The sequence below is a fragment of the Rhineura floridana genome, chromosome 13 (assembly GCF_030035675.1).
Source record: "Rhineura floridana isolate rRhiFlo1 chromosome 13, rRhiFlo1.hap2, whole genome shotgun sequence".
Classification (NCBI taxonomy): domain Eukaryota; kingdom Metazoa; phylum Chordata; class Lepidosauria; order Squamata; family Rhineuridae; genus Rhineura; species Rhineura floridana.
Window position 1 is genome coordinate 40,898,779 of NC_084492.1, and position 15,698 is coordinate 40,914,476.

General features: G+C 49.5%; 1 protein-coding gene across 6 annotated transcripts in view; it reads left to right on the plus strand.

Moving 5' to 3' along the window:
- The window catches only part of ZFHX3 (zinc finger homeobox 3), a 178,677-nt gene that overhangs the window by 53,988 nt on the left and 108,991 nt on the right, over positions 1 to 15,698 (plus strand). For all 6 annotated transcript variants that reach the window (XM_061594327.1, XM_061594326.1, XM_061594332.1 and 3 more), the window contains exons 2-3: positions 6,063 to 8,788; positions 12,984 to 13,480. In XM_061594327.1, the coding sequence (XP_061450311.1) occupies positions 6,088 to 8,788; positions 12,984 to 13,480 (3,198 nt within the window). In that variant the 5' untranslated portion in view covers positions 6,063 to 6,087. The remainder of the gene's footprint in view (positions 1 to 6,062; positions 8,789 to 12,983; positions 13,481 to 15,698) is intronic.

The following is a 15,698-nucleotide window of genomic DNA, read 5'->3' on the forward strand; positions in this document are numbered from 1 at the left end:
ATTTTGGAGTGAGTGGCTAGGGACCTGTTGCATCTTGGCACGCAGGGAAAATTGGAGGGACGTTTGGCCTGATGTGAACAATTTACTTTACATTTTATGGACAAAATTGCTTATACTCATTCTGATTTGGACACAACCTTAAATTAGATTAAACTGAGGGTCCTGTTTTTATTTCTATATCTTTGGATACGTCATAGTTTGTGCAACACAAGCATTTGGATAAGACAGTAACACTCTTCATCCATGTCCATCCTGGCTAATGAGATCTGCTGGAGTGAGACTGGTAGGAGGGGTTGAGAGGTGCCAGATGCATCTCTAAGGAGGGGGGGGGAAATAGCTCAGGGGTTCCCAAACTTTGGTCTATGAGTCACCACTGGTCTGTGAGCGTCATGCAGGTGGTCCGCGGCACGTCCACGTTAAATAGTCATCCTGATTTTTAATTGTATTTTTATTGCTTCTTTCATTCCTTGTTATGGTGTTTTCTTGTATTACAAATTGAATTCAATGAAAAACAAGTTGTAATACATTAAAATACAATAGAAGGAATAAAATAAGCAATGAAAATAATGCGGCACATAGCACAGCATATTACAGTTGCTACAGCAGATAGACAAATCACTAAGTGGTCCACCAAGATCATCGACAATGTTCGAGTGGTCTGTGGGAAAGAAAGTTTGGGAACTGCTGATCTAGCAGACTGACTGTAAAGTTAGATGGCTTCAGGGCAGATATTGGAGCATGTTGTGCCAATTCATCCATAGGGATTAGATCCTTTACAGACAGGTTTTTGACCTAATGTTGGGGCAAATACTGCCTTGGTCTCCACGGTGAGCTACCTTTGCTGAGAGGGTAGACAGGGTAAGTCCATCCTTGTTGGTTTTCCTGGATCCCTTTGATGCCATTAATGCTGCTGTCCTTCTGAGGCAGGGTGCTTTGGGATGCTGTTTTGCAGTGGTTCCAGACCTTCTTGGAAGGTAGATCTCAGAAGGTGGTGCTGGGAGGCTGCTGGTCCACCCTGAATCTTCAGCTTGAAAGGTGCTGCAGGAATTCATTTGGTCTCCACGAAACCACTCATTGAGGTTATCCAGTTTGACTATGATATCTCAACTGTGAACGTGGCATCCAGCTATCTGTTTTCTATCTGATACAGATATCTTAACTGTAATTCAGAAGGTGCAGAAGCACTGCTGCTTGGAAACAGAGATGACTTGGGGAAAGTATAGATGGGCTTGCAATGCTGCGATAATGGACTGGATGAGAGCTAACAAACTGAAGCTCAATCGAGACAAGACTGAGATGCTGCTGGTGAACGGTTTCCCGGATCGGATGGTGGATATACACCCTGTCCTGGATGGGGTTACACTCCCCCTAAAGGACCGGGTTCGTAGTCTGGGAGTCTTTTTAGATCCTTCCCTGTCACTTGAGACCCAAGTGGCATCGGTGGCACGGAATGCTTTCTACCAGCTTCGGCTGGTGGCCCAGCTACGTCCCTATCTGAGCAGAGAGCACCTAACATCAGTCGTACCTGCTCTGGTAACCTCGCGACTGGATTACTGCAATGCGCTCTACGTAGGGCTGCCTTTGAAGACAGTTCGGAAGCTACAGCTTGTCCAAAATGCGGCGGCCAGATTAATAACGGGGACCAGGTGGTCGGAACACATAACACCTGTTCTGGCTCGCTTGCACTGGCTGCCAATATGCTTCCGGGCTAGATTCAAAGTGTTGGTTCTAACCTATAAAGCCCTATACAGCGCGGGACCACAATACTTGTCGGAACGCCTCTCCCGATATGAACCTGCCCGTACACTACGCTCTACATCGAAGGCCCTCCTCCGAGTTCCGTCTCATAGGGAGGCTCGGAGGGTGGTGACAAGATCTAGGGCCTTCTCAGTGGTGGCCCCCGAATTGTGGAACAGGCTCCCCGAAGAGGTGCGTATGGCGCCGACATTGTTGTCCTTTCGGCGCCAGGTTAAGACCTTCCTCTTTGCTATGGCGTTTTAATACGTAACTTGTTTTAGTTTTAAATTTTGTTGTGTTTCTGATTTCTTGTTTTTACATATGTTTATGCTGTATTTTATTATGAGATTTTGAGATGTTTCTGTATTTTTATATTTTGTTGTACACCGCCCAGAGAGCTAATGCTAGTCGGGCGGTATACAAATCTAATAAAATAAATAAATAAAATAAAATAAATGCTCTGTTGGGGTGCTTTAGGGATAGATCTAGCAGTGTTCTTGTATGCCCAGGTAGTGGCGATGAGTATGTGGTATACCTGAGAGTCTCTTTCTTAATAGGAGCAACTTAGTCACAGTAATTCATGCCTTAGCAACACCCAAACTAGTTTACTGCAATATGCTTTATGTAGGGCTTGTTTTGAAGGGTTCTACAACTAATTCAGAATACAACTGGCAAAATGGTGGCTGGGTTGAGCTGCAGGCGATACACGATCCCATTCTTAAACCTGCTTCATTGGCTTTTAGTAGGCTTCCATGCCTAATTCAGAGTGCTGGTTTTGACCGTTAAAGCTCTAAGTGGTCTGGGCCCTAGATAGCTCCAGGATCACAGTCTACTTTGCGCCCACACATATTTTAAACATCTGGCTTTGCAAGTGCTCCTGCCATCTGGTGTAAAGTGGGGGGTTGTCTGGGATGGGGCCTTTTAAGCAGTGGCACCAAGATTGTGGAACTCTGTCCCAAGGGAGGTTTGCTCAGCCCCTTCTTCATTGGCTTTTGGTGGTGGGCAAATATTATGCTTTTCCAGAAAGCATGGGATGCTCTTTTGAGTTTGAAGGCGATCCTTTGTTTATCTGGCTTTTGCTAGTAGTACTGGTGGTGCTGGTAGTAGTTATTACTTTTTCTAGTTATTTATAGATGTGTGAGAGAGATATTGAGCTCTCTTAAGGAAAAAAATGGATTGCCTTCAAGTCAATTCCGACATATGGCAACCCTACAAATAGGGTTTTCATGGTAAGTGGTATTCAGAGGGGGTTTCCCATTGCCTTCCTCTGAGGCTGAGAGGCAGTGACTGGCCTAAGGTCACCCAGTGAGCTTCGTGGCTGTGCGGGGATTCGAACCCTGGTCTCCCAGGTCGTAGTCCAACACCTTAACCACTACATCACACTGGCTCTTAAGGAAAGGCAATAGTAAAAAAGGAAGTTTTAAGGCCTTTTTGAATGCTGGAACTGAATGGGCTAAACAAATGCAATCTGGGAGAGGGTTCCATCACAGTGGGGCCGCCCCTGAGAAGCTGTTGGTGGCCTCTGTTACTATCTTTGTACTCCTTGTTTTTGCTAGTGTGGTAAGTCAGAGATAGTCCACAGGGTGCACTCCAGATGATGTGGACTAGAACTCCCATCTTCTCCGACCATTGGCCATGGGATGGAAGGGAGTTGTAGTCCAAAACATCTGGAGGCACCATGTTGGCTACCCATATGGTAAGTTGTATCTGGATTTTAAATTTCTGAGCCATCTTGGTGACCTTTTTAGCCAAGAAGCAAGAGGCATACATGTTTTAATGCATAAATAGGTTGTGGAAAATGTTCAAGGTGTACCAGTTTAGGGTGGGGAGGGGGCTGGAGGAGAGAGCTCCAGGAGCTGGACTGAACTGAAGCTGGGAAGCATGGTAGTTTGGGGGCTTGGATGAGAGGAGGTGGGGGGGCTGTAAGTTCTCAGTCCCTGCTCTCTCTAACTGAAGATCATTGATTTTACGGGAAAACATGTTTACAGACAGTGCACTGATCGACCTGACTAGTTGACTTCTGTTTCCTTAAGTAAGAGCTACCTTTTCCTTAACGACTGGCTGATAGAGATGTAGTAGTTCTGAATGCATGGAAGGAATTTGGACAGGAACGTTCTTTGTGTGATGTTCAGGGCCCTGAGCTGAGATGTGGAGTTTCTGTTTTGGGCTGAGTTCCAACAGAGAGAGTTCATGGGGCCTGTGGCTGCAGCCACCCCATCTCCTCTGAAGTGACCAGGAGCTCCAGAAGTCAATGGAAGCCCTCCTGATCTCCCAAGCAGCCTGGACCATTTTGGCACAACTCGTGTGATGTGACGTGGGCCAGTCAGTTAGCAGAGGATCGTTCGGAAAAAAATTAAGGGGTTGAGGTTGGCCAGACAGCTTTTGCGTGGTCTGTTTCCTTCATCGGTTAACTCGTTGGGTGGGGGGAAGGGGAGTCAGAGCAGCCAGGAGGCCAAAGAGCCCACCAATTAATTGGGAAGCATTTGCCAGTTTCTCTGGCCTGGCCTGCAGAGGAGATTGGCTTTCCTGTCAATAAACAAGTCCCTAGTGCAGCATCAAAGCCGCAGTCCTTTATCAATCGCGGCCTCTTCTTCCCGCTTGTTCCTGTAACTTACCAAGCATTTATGACATTGATTTTACAATCAGGCTGTTAACCCTCCCGCCCCATCAGCTCTGCCAACCCTGTTGGCCCAAACTGTCAGTCAGGCGGCTCACAGCCAATAGGATATGTCTGCTGTAGTAGCTCTGCTGAGAGCGCCAGGTCGTGTCCTCTTGGCCTTCGAGCTGGAGCGGTCTACTGTATTTTTGTCTCCTGCCCAAATAAAACTTCTCAGGTGAACCTTCGGTGCGAAGGTGTTCAAAAGCAGGCAGTTTGTGGGAGGAGCTGCTGAGCTTTCTGGTCCAGCCAGATTGCAGGCAGAGCTGTAGAGATTCCAGACCCTTCAGAGGAGAGCTGTTCTATTGCTGGAGGAGCAAGATGGCACATGTTGAAGGGAGGGCCAAAGAGGGACTCCTCTGTGAAAAATCCGTCATGGAGAGGCCTAGCAAGGCTGCTGTCGAGAAGCGGTTTGCCTTAACCCACCAGGGGAAGCCTCTGCAGCCGTGGGCAGGCTACCAAGGGGCGCTGGTGACTCGCCTCAGGCAGTCTTAGGCGAGTCAAGTGAGGACGACAAGTGGAGAGGAGGCTGCACTTGTTACTCTGCTTGTTGCTGCCCTGGGCTCTGAAAAGAGGAAGGGTGTTACGGAAATCGTGGCAGTGTTTACATCTGGTGTCAGCTTGGAGGACTCTGGGCTCCCTTTCTCCCGTGAGTAACGGGTTGGTCTCCATGGCCTTATAGGCCCTGTCCAACTCTACTCTTCTAGGATTCTTTGACTTTTCAAGTAATGGGAACATGATGAGAGCAGCAAGAACTGGACGTTCTTTTAGGCCACTTGGGAGTGGTAGGACCTTATGTCTGCAGCAGCACCAATGTAGATGTTCCTCCTCAGCTTGTAAAGTGACAGGATTGCACACTGCTTGGACAAGCATTCCTTTTGCCCCCTGCTTGACTGATCTGGTTGTGCTGCTGCTGTGAGTATAGATGCGGCTGGTCACCAGGCCTGATCTCGCTCGTACATAGCCGGTGAGAAGAGATGCTTGGCACCACTGACACCTCTGCAGTGCTGGAACACCTTAGGGTGGGGAGGACAAGGATATGGCCTGCAGTATCAGTGCGTAAAGCATCCTCTTGTTGCCTGTCTACTAGGCACAGGGTGGCTGGTCCTAGAGAACTGCCTTCATAAGGAAGCAGCCGAATGGATGGCACTCTCCTACCAGCAGCGCATTGCGGTTTCATCATGCAGATCCCTCCCTCAGTAGCCTAAGCTCTGCTTGGGTTTAACCCCATCAAGGAGGCTGGCATGCCATCCCTGCCCAGCCATGAGGTAGCGCGTAAGCTCGAGCGACCTTCAGCAGGTGCTGGGATGGGCCTGCAGTGCCCCCCTTGCAGGTGCCAGAGGTTTGCATCTCCAGTTCCCAGGAACAAAGAGCTCTGGGATGCAGAGGGTTTGCTTCGTGCTTGAATGTGCGAGGGGCTCTCCAAGAGCGCCTGCCCTGCTGCCTTGGCTGCCGTGGTGCCGGTGGGGTTTAGAACCCTTGTGGCCTTCTGCCCATCCGTGCTGTCCTCCCACTGTATTTTCCAGGCTTGCCAGTGGACATGAGCTGCTTTTTGGGGTGAGAGGGGGCTGTGTGCACGTCACCACTGCTGTGTGGAAATGTGGTCTATGCTTCCTCTTGACTGACTTGCTTCTGTCTCTCCCCCCCTTCCCTCTTTGTCTGCCTTTAGGTCTCAACCATACTGGGTGCAATGAATGCTCCATGCAGGCCTCGCCATGGAAGGCTGTGACTTGCCGGTCATCTCGGGGAAGGACAATGGGTGTGCTCTCCCTCAGCACCAGCCATGGACTGAACTTGGAAGCGCCCACCTCCCCAGCAAAGCTAATAACATGGAGCCGTCTGCAGCGGAGAACCACGGGGCCCTAGACCACCAGCGGGCTCCTTCCCGTGAGCACTCCCCAGAACGTGCCCTCGCCGCTACTGGTTCTAGCAGTGGGCCAGGCAGCCAGGAGGTCAGCTGTAACGAATGCTCCGCCTCCTTCGCCAGCTTGCAGACCTACATGGAGCACCACTGCCCCAGGGCCCAGCCTCTCCTCCCACTGCCGGAAGACTGCGGGAGCGACTCTGGTGAGGAGGGAGATGAGGAAAGTGATGTGGAGAACCTGGCGGGGGAGATAGTCTACCAGCCAGATGGCTCTGCATACATTGTTGAAAGCATCAGTCAGCTGATCCAAAGTGGGGGGGCCTGTGGGGGTGGCAACGGCACCAGCGGTGGGACGCTCCCGCCACTCTTTATGAACTCTCTCCCCAGTCCTGGGGGCAAACAAGGCGAGGCCACTTCAGCTGCGCCCGTCTACCCACAGATCATCAACACTTTCCACATAGCCTCGTCCTTTGGGAAGTGGTTTGAGGGCTCGGACCAGGCCTTCCCGAATACCTCAGCCGTGGCAGGGGTCAGCCCTGTCCTGCACAGCTTCCGTGTTTTTGATGTGCGCCACAAAAGCAACAAGGATTACCTGAACAGCGACGGTTCTGCCAAAAGTTCCTGTGTATCCAAAGATGTTCCCAATAATGTGGACCTGTCCAAATTTGATGGCTTTGTGCTTTATGGAAAGCGGAAGCCCATCTTGATGTGTTTCTTGTGCAAGCTGTCCTTTGGGTATGTCCGCTCCTTTGTGACGCATGCGGTGCACGACCATCGGATTACTCTGAGCGAGGAGGAGCGGAAAATTCTTAGCAATAAGAACATCTCCGCTATCATCCAAGGAATAGGCAAAGACAAGGAACCCCTTGTAAGCTTTCTGGAACCAAAAAACAAAAACTTTCCACACCCTTTAGTTTCCACAGCTAACCTCATAGGCCCTGGACACAGTTTCTATGGCAAGTTCAGTGGAATTCGCATGGAAGGGGAAGAGGATGTCCAGGCTGGGGCTGCCAGTGGAGCGGAGCAGCCCCAGTCAGGCCTCTTGGCACCTGGGGCCCTCTTGAACCTTGGAGGGCTAACGAGCTCAGCTTTGAAGACCCCAATTACCTCAGTTGCCCTGGGCCCTCTGGCTTCCAGTCCTACAATATCCTCCGAGGGAAAGGACCCTGAGGCAGTAGAGTATGAAAAGCAAGAACTGGCTGACCAGGACAGCCTCTTAGAGAAAGTAGAACCAGCTGGGGGGGGGGAGGAAGAGGAGGAGGAGGAGGAAGAGGAGGAGGAGGAGGAGGAGGAAGACGAGGGGTGCAAAGGGCTGTTCACAAGTGAGCTGGAGGATGAATTGGAGGACAGACCTCCTGAGGAGTCTGGGGCAGCGGCAGGCGGAGGCGGCAGCAGCAAAAAGGACCTTGCTCTCTCAAACCAAAGCATTTCTCCCTTAATGCCTAACGTGCTCCAGACTCTGTCCAGGGGCACAGCTTCTTCTAGTTCTAATTCTGCTTCTTCCTTTGTCTTTGATGGTGCAAACAGGAGGAATTGTTTAAGCTTTAACAGTGACGGCAGTGAGGGCAGCAGCAGGAGGCTTGACTTCAGTGACGAAAGTGCCAATAAAGACAATGCCCCAGTACCAGAACCAAATGAGAGCGTGGAGAGCGAAGAGGGGGGCTGCATCTCCCACCACCAGCACGTGGGCCCCCTCTGTGAGCTCGGGGGTGGGGAGTGCCCTTCGGGGAGCGGGGTGGAGTGCCCCAAGTGCGACACGATCCTGGGCTCCTCACGGTCACTCGGGGGCCACATGACCATGATGCATTCGCGCAATTCGTGCAAGACGCTCAAATGTCCCAAGTGTAATTGGCACTACAAGTACCAGCAGACGCTTGAGGCTCACATGAAGGAAAAGCACCCAGAGCCAGGGGGTGCGTGTGCCTACTGCAAAAGCGGGCAGCCCCATCCACGGCTGGCGCGGGGCGAGAGCTACACATGTGGTTACAAGCCTTTCCGTTGTGAGGTTTGTAACTACTCCACTACTACCAAAGGCAACCTCAGTATTCATATGCAGTCTGACAAGCATCTCAACAACATGCAGAACCTGCAGAATGGAGGTGGGGAGCAAGTTTTCAGCCACACTGCTGGGGCGGCGGCGGCGGCAGCGGCAGCTGCTGCCGCTGCCGCTACTATTGGTAGCAGCTGTGGGGCCCCCTCCCCCACCAAACCAAAAAGCAAACCTACCTGGCGGTGCGAGGTGTGTGACTATGAGACCAATGTTGCCAGGAACCTTCGCATTCACATGACCAGTGAGAAGCACATGCACAACATGATGCTGCTTCAGCAGAACATGAGCCAAATGCAGCACAACCGCCACTTGGGTCTGGGCAGCCTGCCTGCTGAGGCTGAGCTGTACCAGTACTACCTGGCACAGAACATGACCCTCCCCAACCTGAAGATGGACAGCGCTGCCTCTGAGGCTCAGTTCGTGATGGGCGGCTTCCAGATGGACCCCACCAACACAATGGCATCCATGGCTTCATCTCTAGGTGAGGTGACCTGAGTCTGCCTTGTGATTCTCTGGGTGGGACTGTGCATGGGTATTCCCAGCTCTGGGAGGAGCCAGCTTTGGTTTACCATGGGTGGAAGTAATGATGTGCAAGTGTGGCTTTTCATGGCTCGCGAGAAGTGCTCAAGTTTCTTGTCTTCTGCAGGCAGCAGCATATTTATGTCTCTTTGCACCTTGTGTGAGTTTAGGAACATCAGTGAAGTGATGAGGACAGCTCGCCACCAGGCCCCTTGTATATGGAGGAAAAGTGCAAAATCCAAATGAAAGGCTGAACCAAGAGGCAGAGCCTTGGCACTGGATAGAAACCTCACAAATAATAATGGAATAATAAGGAATAACTCCCACCCTTTTGTTTAGCAATTGTTAAGAAATTAACTCAACTTAAGCTTAGCCTGAAGTTTATACATAGTAATGATTGCTTCAGTCATGCCCGTTTCTGTATTGGTAGAGTTTGCATTATACCTCCATTCTTCTTTTGCTGGAAAAAGTAAGAGCCCTGTGATGATTGCATCTTTAAAGAGAATTGGCCAGGCAGGTTTGAACTTTTGGTATACACTGATAGCAAAACGTTGTATATCTGCGATAAGCTTTCTAGAAGATGTGTAACTCAGAAGGGTTTATTGTGACACCACTTTTTGCATGTTTAATAGTATAATGTTTTCCCAGATTATGCTAGTGGTAGTTGCTTAGCACAAACTGATTGCTAGAAATGCCTATGTTTAATTCTGTAACTAAGTGTGACATTAGTCGTATAGGTAACACTGTTTTCAGGTCCAAATCTACTTGGGTTGATTGAAAGAGTTCCCCTTATTAAGGAGCTTGTTGGAATTATTTAACTTCAAGGCCAGTTTGATGGCTGTTTGGATGTCCAGATAAAAAATGAATTTGTCTTTTTGTAAGGAGGGCTAAACTGAGATTTGGAAGTGGAAAATGGGTAGTTCTTGTTAATGGAGTCTGCCGCTTCGGTGAGGCCTGAGCTTCTTTTGAACTGCAGGGGGGTATACACATGGAAGTTGGTATTTTTGTAATTTCTAGGCTGGAGCACCCCAGCAGCACCCTCTTACTGGAGTCTTGTCTGCACCTCAGAATAGCTCGCCTGCTGAGATTGAGAGCCAGTTCATGGGAGTCTTCACTAGATAACCTTCCCTCAGCACAGCCCCTAATGTTAGCAGAGTAATTTCCCCCCTCTCTATGGATGGATCTAAAGTTGTAAAAGAGGCTCACCTGGTTGCAACTTTGGACTGAGCTTAAGGGTGTATAGAAGAAAGGGTTGGCTCCCAAAGAAGACTGCTGGGCAAAGTCTGGGGCGTCACTGTCTCCTTTTATGTTGCCTGCCTTTCGCGTATCAGTAGATGAAGTCACATTGGGAGTTCTGCAGGGAATGAGTGACTTTTCTTGCCGTATGTAATATAGTGGATATTAGTATAATCTGCTCTGCAACTAAGGGGGGGGGAGAGAGAGAAATCATGCTTCTGGGATTTCTTCCCTTGAACTGAGCATCAGAGGCAGACTTGGTAGACTTTCCCTTTGGGTCTTACTGTTTTTGAAGTTGAGGGAAATACCTCCTTCTGGAGACTGCAAGCTTTTCAAACAGCTGCATTTATAGTTCAGTAGTTTATTCAAAGTCTCTTGTGTGAAAACAGTAGTTTTTAGTGGGTATCTCCATTGTGGAATGACATGAGTCCAAACTCTGCATTGCTGCTGTTTAGGCAATGAGAATTAATTGTACAAAAAATGAAGATGCCATTGTCTGAAGGAGAAGAGCTCGTGTTTTGAAGGGCTCTGACAGAAGGGAGATAGCTGAGGGTAGCCTGAGAGTGACAGATTGTGATGTTTCCACACAGCTGTCTCTGCAATGCCTTCCTCGCATGGGAGGAATTGAAGTGAATGTATGTAAATGTGTGTCAAGCCTTGATGCATGTGATTTTGTAGAAGTTTGTACTAAAGGGAAAAACTGCATGCATGAGGACGAGCAAAAGTCTTTCAAGTTGGTTATACCCAGTGGAGTGCCAGGTTAGGCTCTTGGCAGCGTGCAGGTTGTGCGCAAAAGTCTTGTACCAGTGGAATGTTGTTGCGCATAAGCAGGTTGCTTTGTTGCGTGATAGATTGTGCAGTCTGTTGCACAATGAGTTTCTGCTAGTGCAGCTGTTGCGTGGGATTCCTCTGTTGCACAACGTTAAAACTCAACTGTCTGCTAGCGCACAAGCCCTTGCAGTAGCAGACAGAGGACACTGGATGCAGCCCTATGAACACAGCCACTCAGTGGCTCTTTTTCTGTTTCCTTGCTGCCCTTTTAATGTGCTGTGCAGGTCTCCCATAGATTTCTTGTTGCCATTTTAAAGGTGGTAAGCTGAGATGGAGACCTGCCTATGGCTGAACAGGGACTGGAACCCAGAATAGGCCATTGAGTCCTCCACTAGACCCCATGAATGTCTGGGGTGCTGTTGGTGGTTTTCTCTTTGCCTGCTTGCCCCCAACTCCTCTGGTTTGGCTGGAGTGTACAACTGTGGCTCTGCGTTCCTTGCTTATTCCCTTTCCCTGAAAAGGCAGAACCCTGATCTTCATCTTGCTTTGACAAATAGGCTACCGGGAAGCAGTGGCTACTTGAGACATCCTGCAGGTCATGGTTTGCCCTAATCTTATAACTGGCAACTAGTTTAGGCCTGTCTGCCTCTGTTTCTACTTCAGCGGTCCACTGCCTTCTTTGCAATGCAGCTCAATGGCTATAGCTGTGGTTTGCCAGTTCAGACATGACACTAAGCAATAGTTAAGCTTCCTTAACCATGCTTTGCCGTGATGTCTGAATTACACTAATGTATTCCTGATGAGGACTAGTGTGAATTCCTTCCTGAATTTGGGGCACCCAAAGGGCACTGAACTAAGGTTGTGGCAGGGGGATTCTGCTTAGAGACTGCAAAATTGCTAGACATTTCGAAACCATGGGAGAGTTTTGGGGGATTGGAGTGGACTTGGCAGCAGGAGGAGAGGAGTAAGACAACAGATGTCTTATCAGATGCAAATGTACTTTACTACTTTAGGAACAGGAAGTTGTTTCGTATAACTTAACACATAAAATGGTAGTTAGTGTATATATTAAATGTAAAAGTACTTGTCTGGAAGATCTGTAGTCTCTGATCCCGAACTTTCACTTTGAGCTTAATGTACTTCAAAAATACAAGGAATTCAGACATTTGAAATGAGTTTCTCAAGTCTTTCATATGTTTGGTTTTGTTCCTTGATTTGGGGGTGGAGGGGGAGTTTAACTTCACTTGATGTAGTACAGGAGTGGTAAACATCAGACCCAGGGTCAAATGTGGCCCTCCAGGCCTCTCTCTGTGGCCCTCAGAACTTTCCCCAGACCATGCAGAGTGTTTTTGCCCGGGTGAAATGTGTCCGTGAACTTTTGCGATGCCTTTTGCTTGTCTGGCTGGAAAGTCAAGAGGAGTATGTGTAGAAAGCACCCTGTTGTACAAAGGTCAAATTTACATTTGTTGCTCCGCCCACTTTTCCCTCTGGCCCCGCTCACCATGGGCATTTGGCCCTTGGAGGGTTTTCCAGATGTGGCCGTTGGGCTGAGAAGGGTTCCGCAACCTGATGTAGCAGATGACTGACTTGGTGCACGTGGGGCGAGATGCTGGAGGCTGTGTTGGGCACAGGCCGCGTGTCCGTGTGGCCAGGGCACTGTGCTTGGCGTGCTCTTTGATGAGCACAAATGCATGCAGATGTTCATGTTCAGCAGTGTTTCAAAGTACTTTCCCAACATCATGCTAAAGATGGTACCTGCTTACTAAGAGTCCCATCAAACACAGTAGGACGGCTGATCGCTAATGACACTCACTTTGATCTCAGAGGTTTGCTACAGTGAATTGACTGCAACTTTTTTGATTTTTTAAAAAAAATACTGTATTTTACTTTATTATGAGGGAGAAAATATTTCCCAGGTTCTTTCCAATTTCCATTATGCCCTTGGGGATTAAAAGGGTAAAAGTGGGGTTGCGTTTCCAGTGTGACTCACCCCACGCCTAGCCCAAGCCTTCGGTCTCAAGGCCTGTGGGGGCTTTCTTGGCCCAGGACCCTTCTAGATGCCCTGCTGGTTCTGGAGTGGGAGTCAGTGTGCTCCACCCTGCTTGTTTCTGCAGAGCTTTGCTGACTGACTTTCTTCTTTCTCTGTGCAGTGGGTGGAGAGATCCCCCTGGACATGCGGCTTGGGGGTGGGCAGCTGGTGTCTGAGGAGCTAATGAACCTGGGGGAGACGTTCACGCAGACCAGTGACCCTTCGCTGAAGCTTTTCCAGTGTGCTGTGTGCAACAAGTTCACCACAGACAATTTGGACCTGCTGGGTCTGCACATGAATGTGGAGCGCAGCCTGCCTGAGGAGGAATGGAAGGCTGCGATGGGGGACTCTTACCAGTGCAAGCTGTGCCGCTACAACACGCAGCTCAAGGCCAATTTCCAGCTCCACTGCAAGACTGACAAGCATGTGCAGAAGTACCAGCTGGTGGCACATATCAAGGAGGGGGGCAAGGCCAACGAGTGGAGGCTCAAGTGTGTGGCGATTGGAAACCCCGTGCATTTGAAATGCAATGCCTGTGACTATTATACCAACAGCTTGGAGAAGCTGCGTCTCCACACAGCAAACTCCAGGCATGAGGCCAGCCTGAAACTCTACAAGGTAAGGCAGACCCGTTTCTCACATGCTTTTCCTCTTGGGTGGGAGGGTGCAGAGAAGCAATTGCTGCTTGCCTCCAACACCAGTTTGGTTTCATTTCTTCCTAGCTGGCAGCAGATACTGCTACCCATAGAGCAGCTCCTCCCTCTGTCAGCTCACCCCTGGCAACCCGAGTCTAGAAGGGAGGGGGGGTGCTGGGGGCTTCACTTCCGCCATTGCTCCTTGGGGAGTGTAAAACTGGCGTACCTGCAGCAGAGGGGTTGCAGTTGCTTGGCAGGTTGTTCTCCTGCTTTGCCAGATCCTTGCTGCTCCGTCTTGCCTCTCCATCTGCAAAGTTCTGCCCCCCACCCCCCCACCCCATCCATGTAGGCTTGAAACCGAGAAGCTCTGCATATACAGTAAATAGTCCTTTCACTTGCGCGGCAGAATTGCTCCAGACATTTCTATTGATTTTCACTGGACTTAAAGCTTCACCTTTTTCTCTAATCATCCCATAATGGCTTTAGTATGAACAATCAGGTACAAATTGCCATAAATCTAAGCCGCTCCACTTCATGTACCTTCCACTCCCTTGCCCAGCTGTCTTCCGTGCTCTACCTATTTTGCTTCTCTCTGTCCCTCCCCCTGTTCCCTGAAGGGAGTTGTCCTTTTGGTTATAGTGCCAGGCATTGGTGCTGGGTGCACTCTTGCTCCCCCTCTCTCAGCTGCTTCTTGACTGGGACCCAGAGTCTCCTGTTGCCAAGTTTCAGGAGAGCTGAGTCACCTGTCACTGAGACACAGCTGCAAGTGCTGATGAGACCAATCAGGCCTAAGTGAGTTTGCCAGGGGTGGCCGCTGGAGGAGACTCTCATGATGTGTGCTATTGTGTGTGAAGAGGCCACTTGACCTGGTTGGAACCACAGCTGGCCTGCAGAGCCATGTTAGCAATGAGCACTAGATGGGTGGGGAATGGAAAAGGCAGTTGCTGGGCCAGTGCAATAGATCTCCTTGGCAGTGCAGTGAGCATCTTGTTTGTTTGTTTGTTTATTGCATTTGTATACTGCCCCAGAGCCAAAGCTCTCGGGGTGGTTTACAACAATTAAAAACATTAAAAACAAATATACAAATTTAAAAACACATTTTTAAAAAGCAATTTAAAAACACATGCTAAAATGCCTGGGAGAAGAGGAAAGTCTTGACCTAGTGCCGAAAAGATAAGTGTTGGTGCCAGGTGCACCTCGTCAGGGAGATCATTCCATAATTTGGGGGCCACCACTGAGAAGGTCCTCTCCCTTGTTGCCAGACTCCCAGCTTCTCTTGGAGTAGGCATCCGGAGGAGGGCCTTGGATGTTGACCGTAGTGTACGGGTGGGTTCGTGTCAGGAGAGGCGTTATATCAGGTATTGTGGTTCCAAGCTATGTAAGGCTTTATAGGTTAAAACCAGCACCTTGAATCGAGCTTGGAAACATACAGGCAGCCAATGCAAGCGGGCCAGAATTGGTTTTATATGTTCAAACCATCTGGTACCTGTTACCAATCTGGCCGCTGCATTTTGCACAAGCTGCAGTTTCCGAACAGGCTTCAAAGGCAGCCCCATGTAGAGCGCATTGCAGTAATTAACTTGGAGGTTACCAGAGCATGGACAACTGAACCCAGGTTATCCCCATCCAGATAGGGGCATAGCGGGGTAGAAGGCACTCCGTGCCACCAAGGCTACCTGAGCGTCAAGTGACAGAGATGGATCTAGGAGAACCCCCAAGCTACGAACCTGCTCCTTCAGGGGGAGTGCAACCCCATCACATTGTTGATGTTACCTGTCTGTCGAAAATGCTCTCAAACTCTTCCAAGGATTTGGAGCCTTACATGTGTGGAGACCTCAGACATCTGAGGCTTTCACATACATAACACGCCATGTCTCCATGTTTACCTGTGAGAAAGGAGAAGAGGCTGAGTCCCATGACCAAATGAAGTGGTAGCAGGGTTAGCCCCTCCCAGTTTGGCTGTCGTGTGGGGCCAGGCTGTGACTTGATCAGAGGTGTTAGCTTGTAGTGGTGGTTGGCAGCCTTAGCATGAGAAGCATGACGTGAATTAGCCTAGGAGGAGTTGAGTATGAAGGTCAGACTCAGGGATGTTGAGAATCATCCTGAGACCAAAGTCTGGCTCATCCCTTGTGCCTCTGTCTCAGTGACTAGGAGCCTGGGGAACAATCCTAGGGCTGGCACTCTTTTTTCAGAATCTCAAG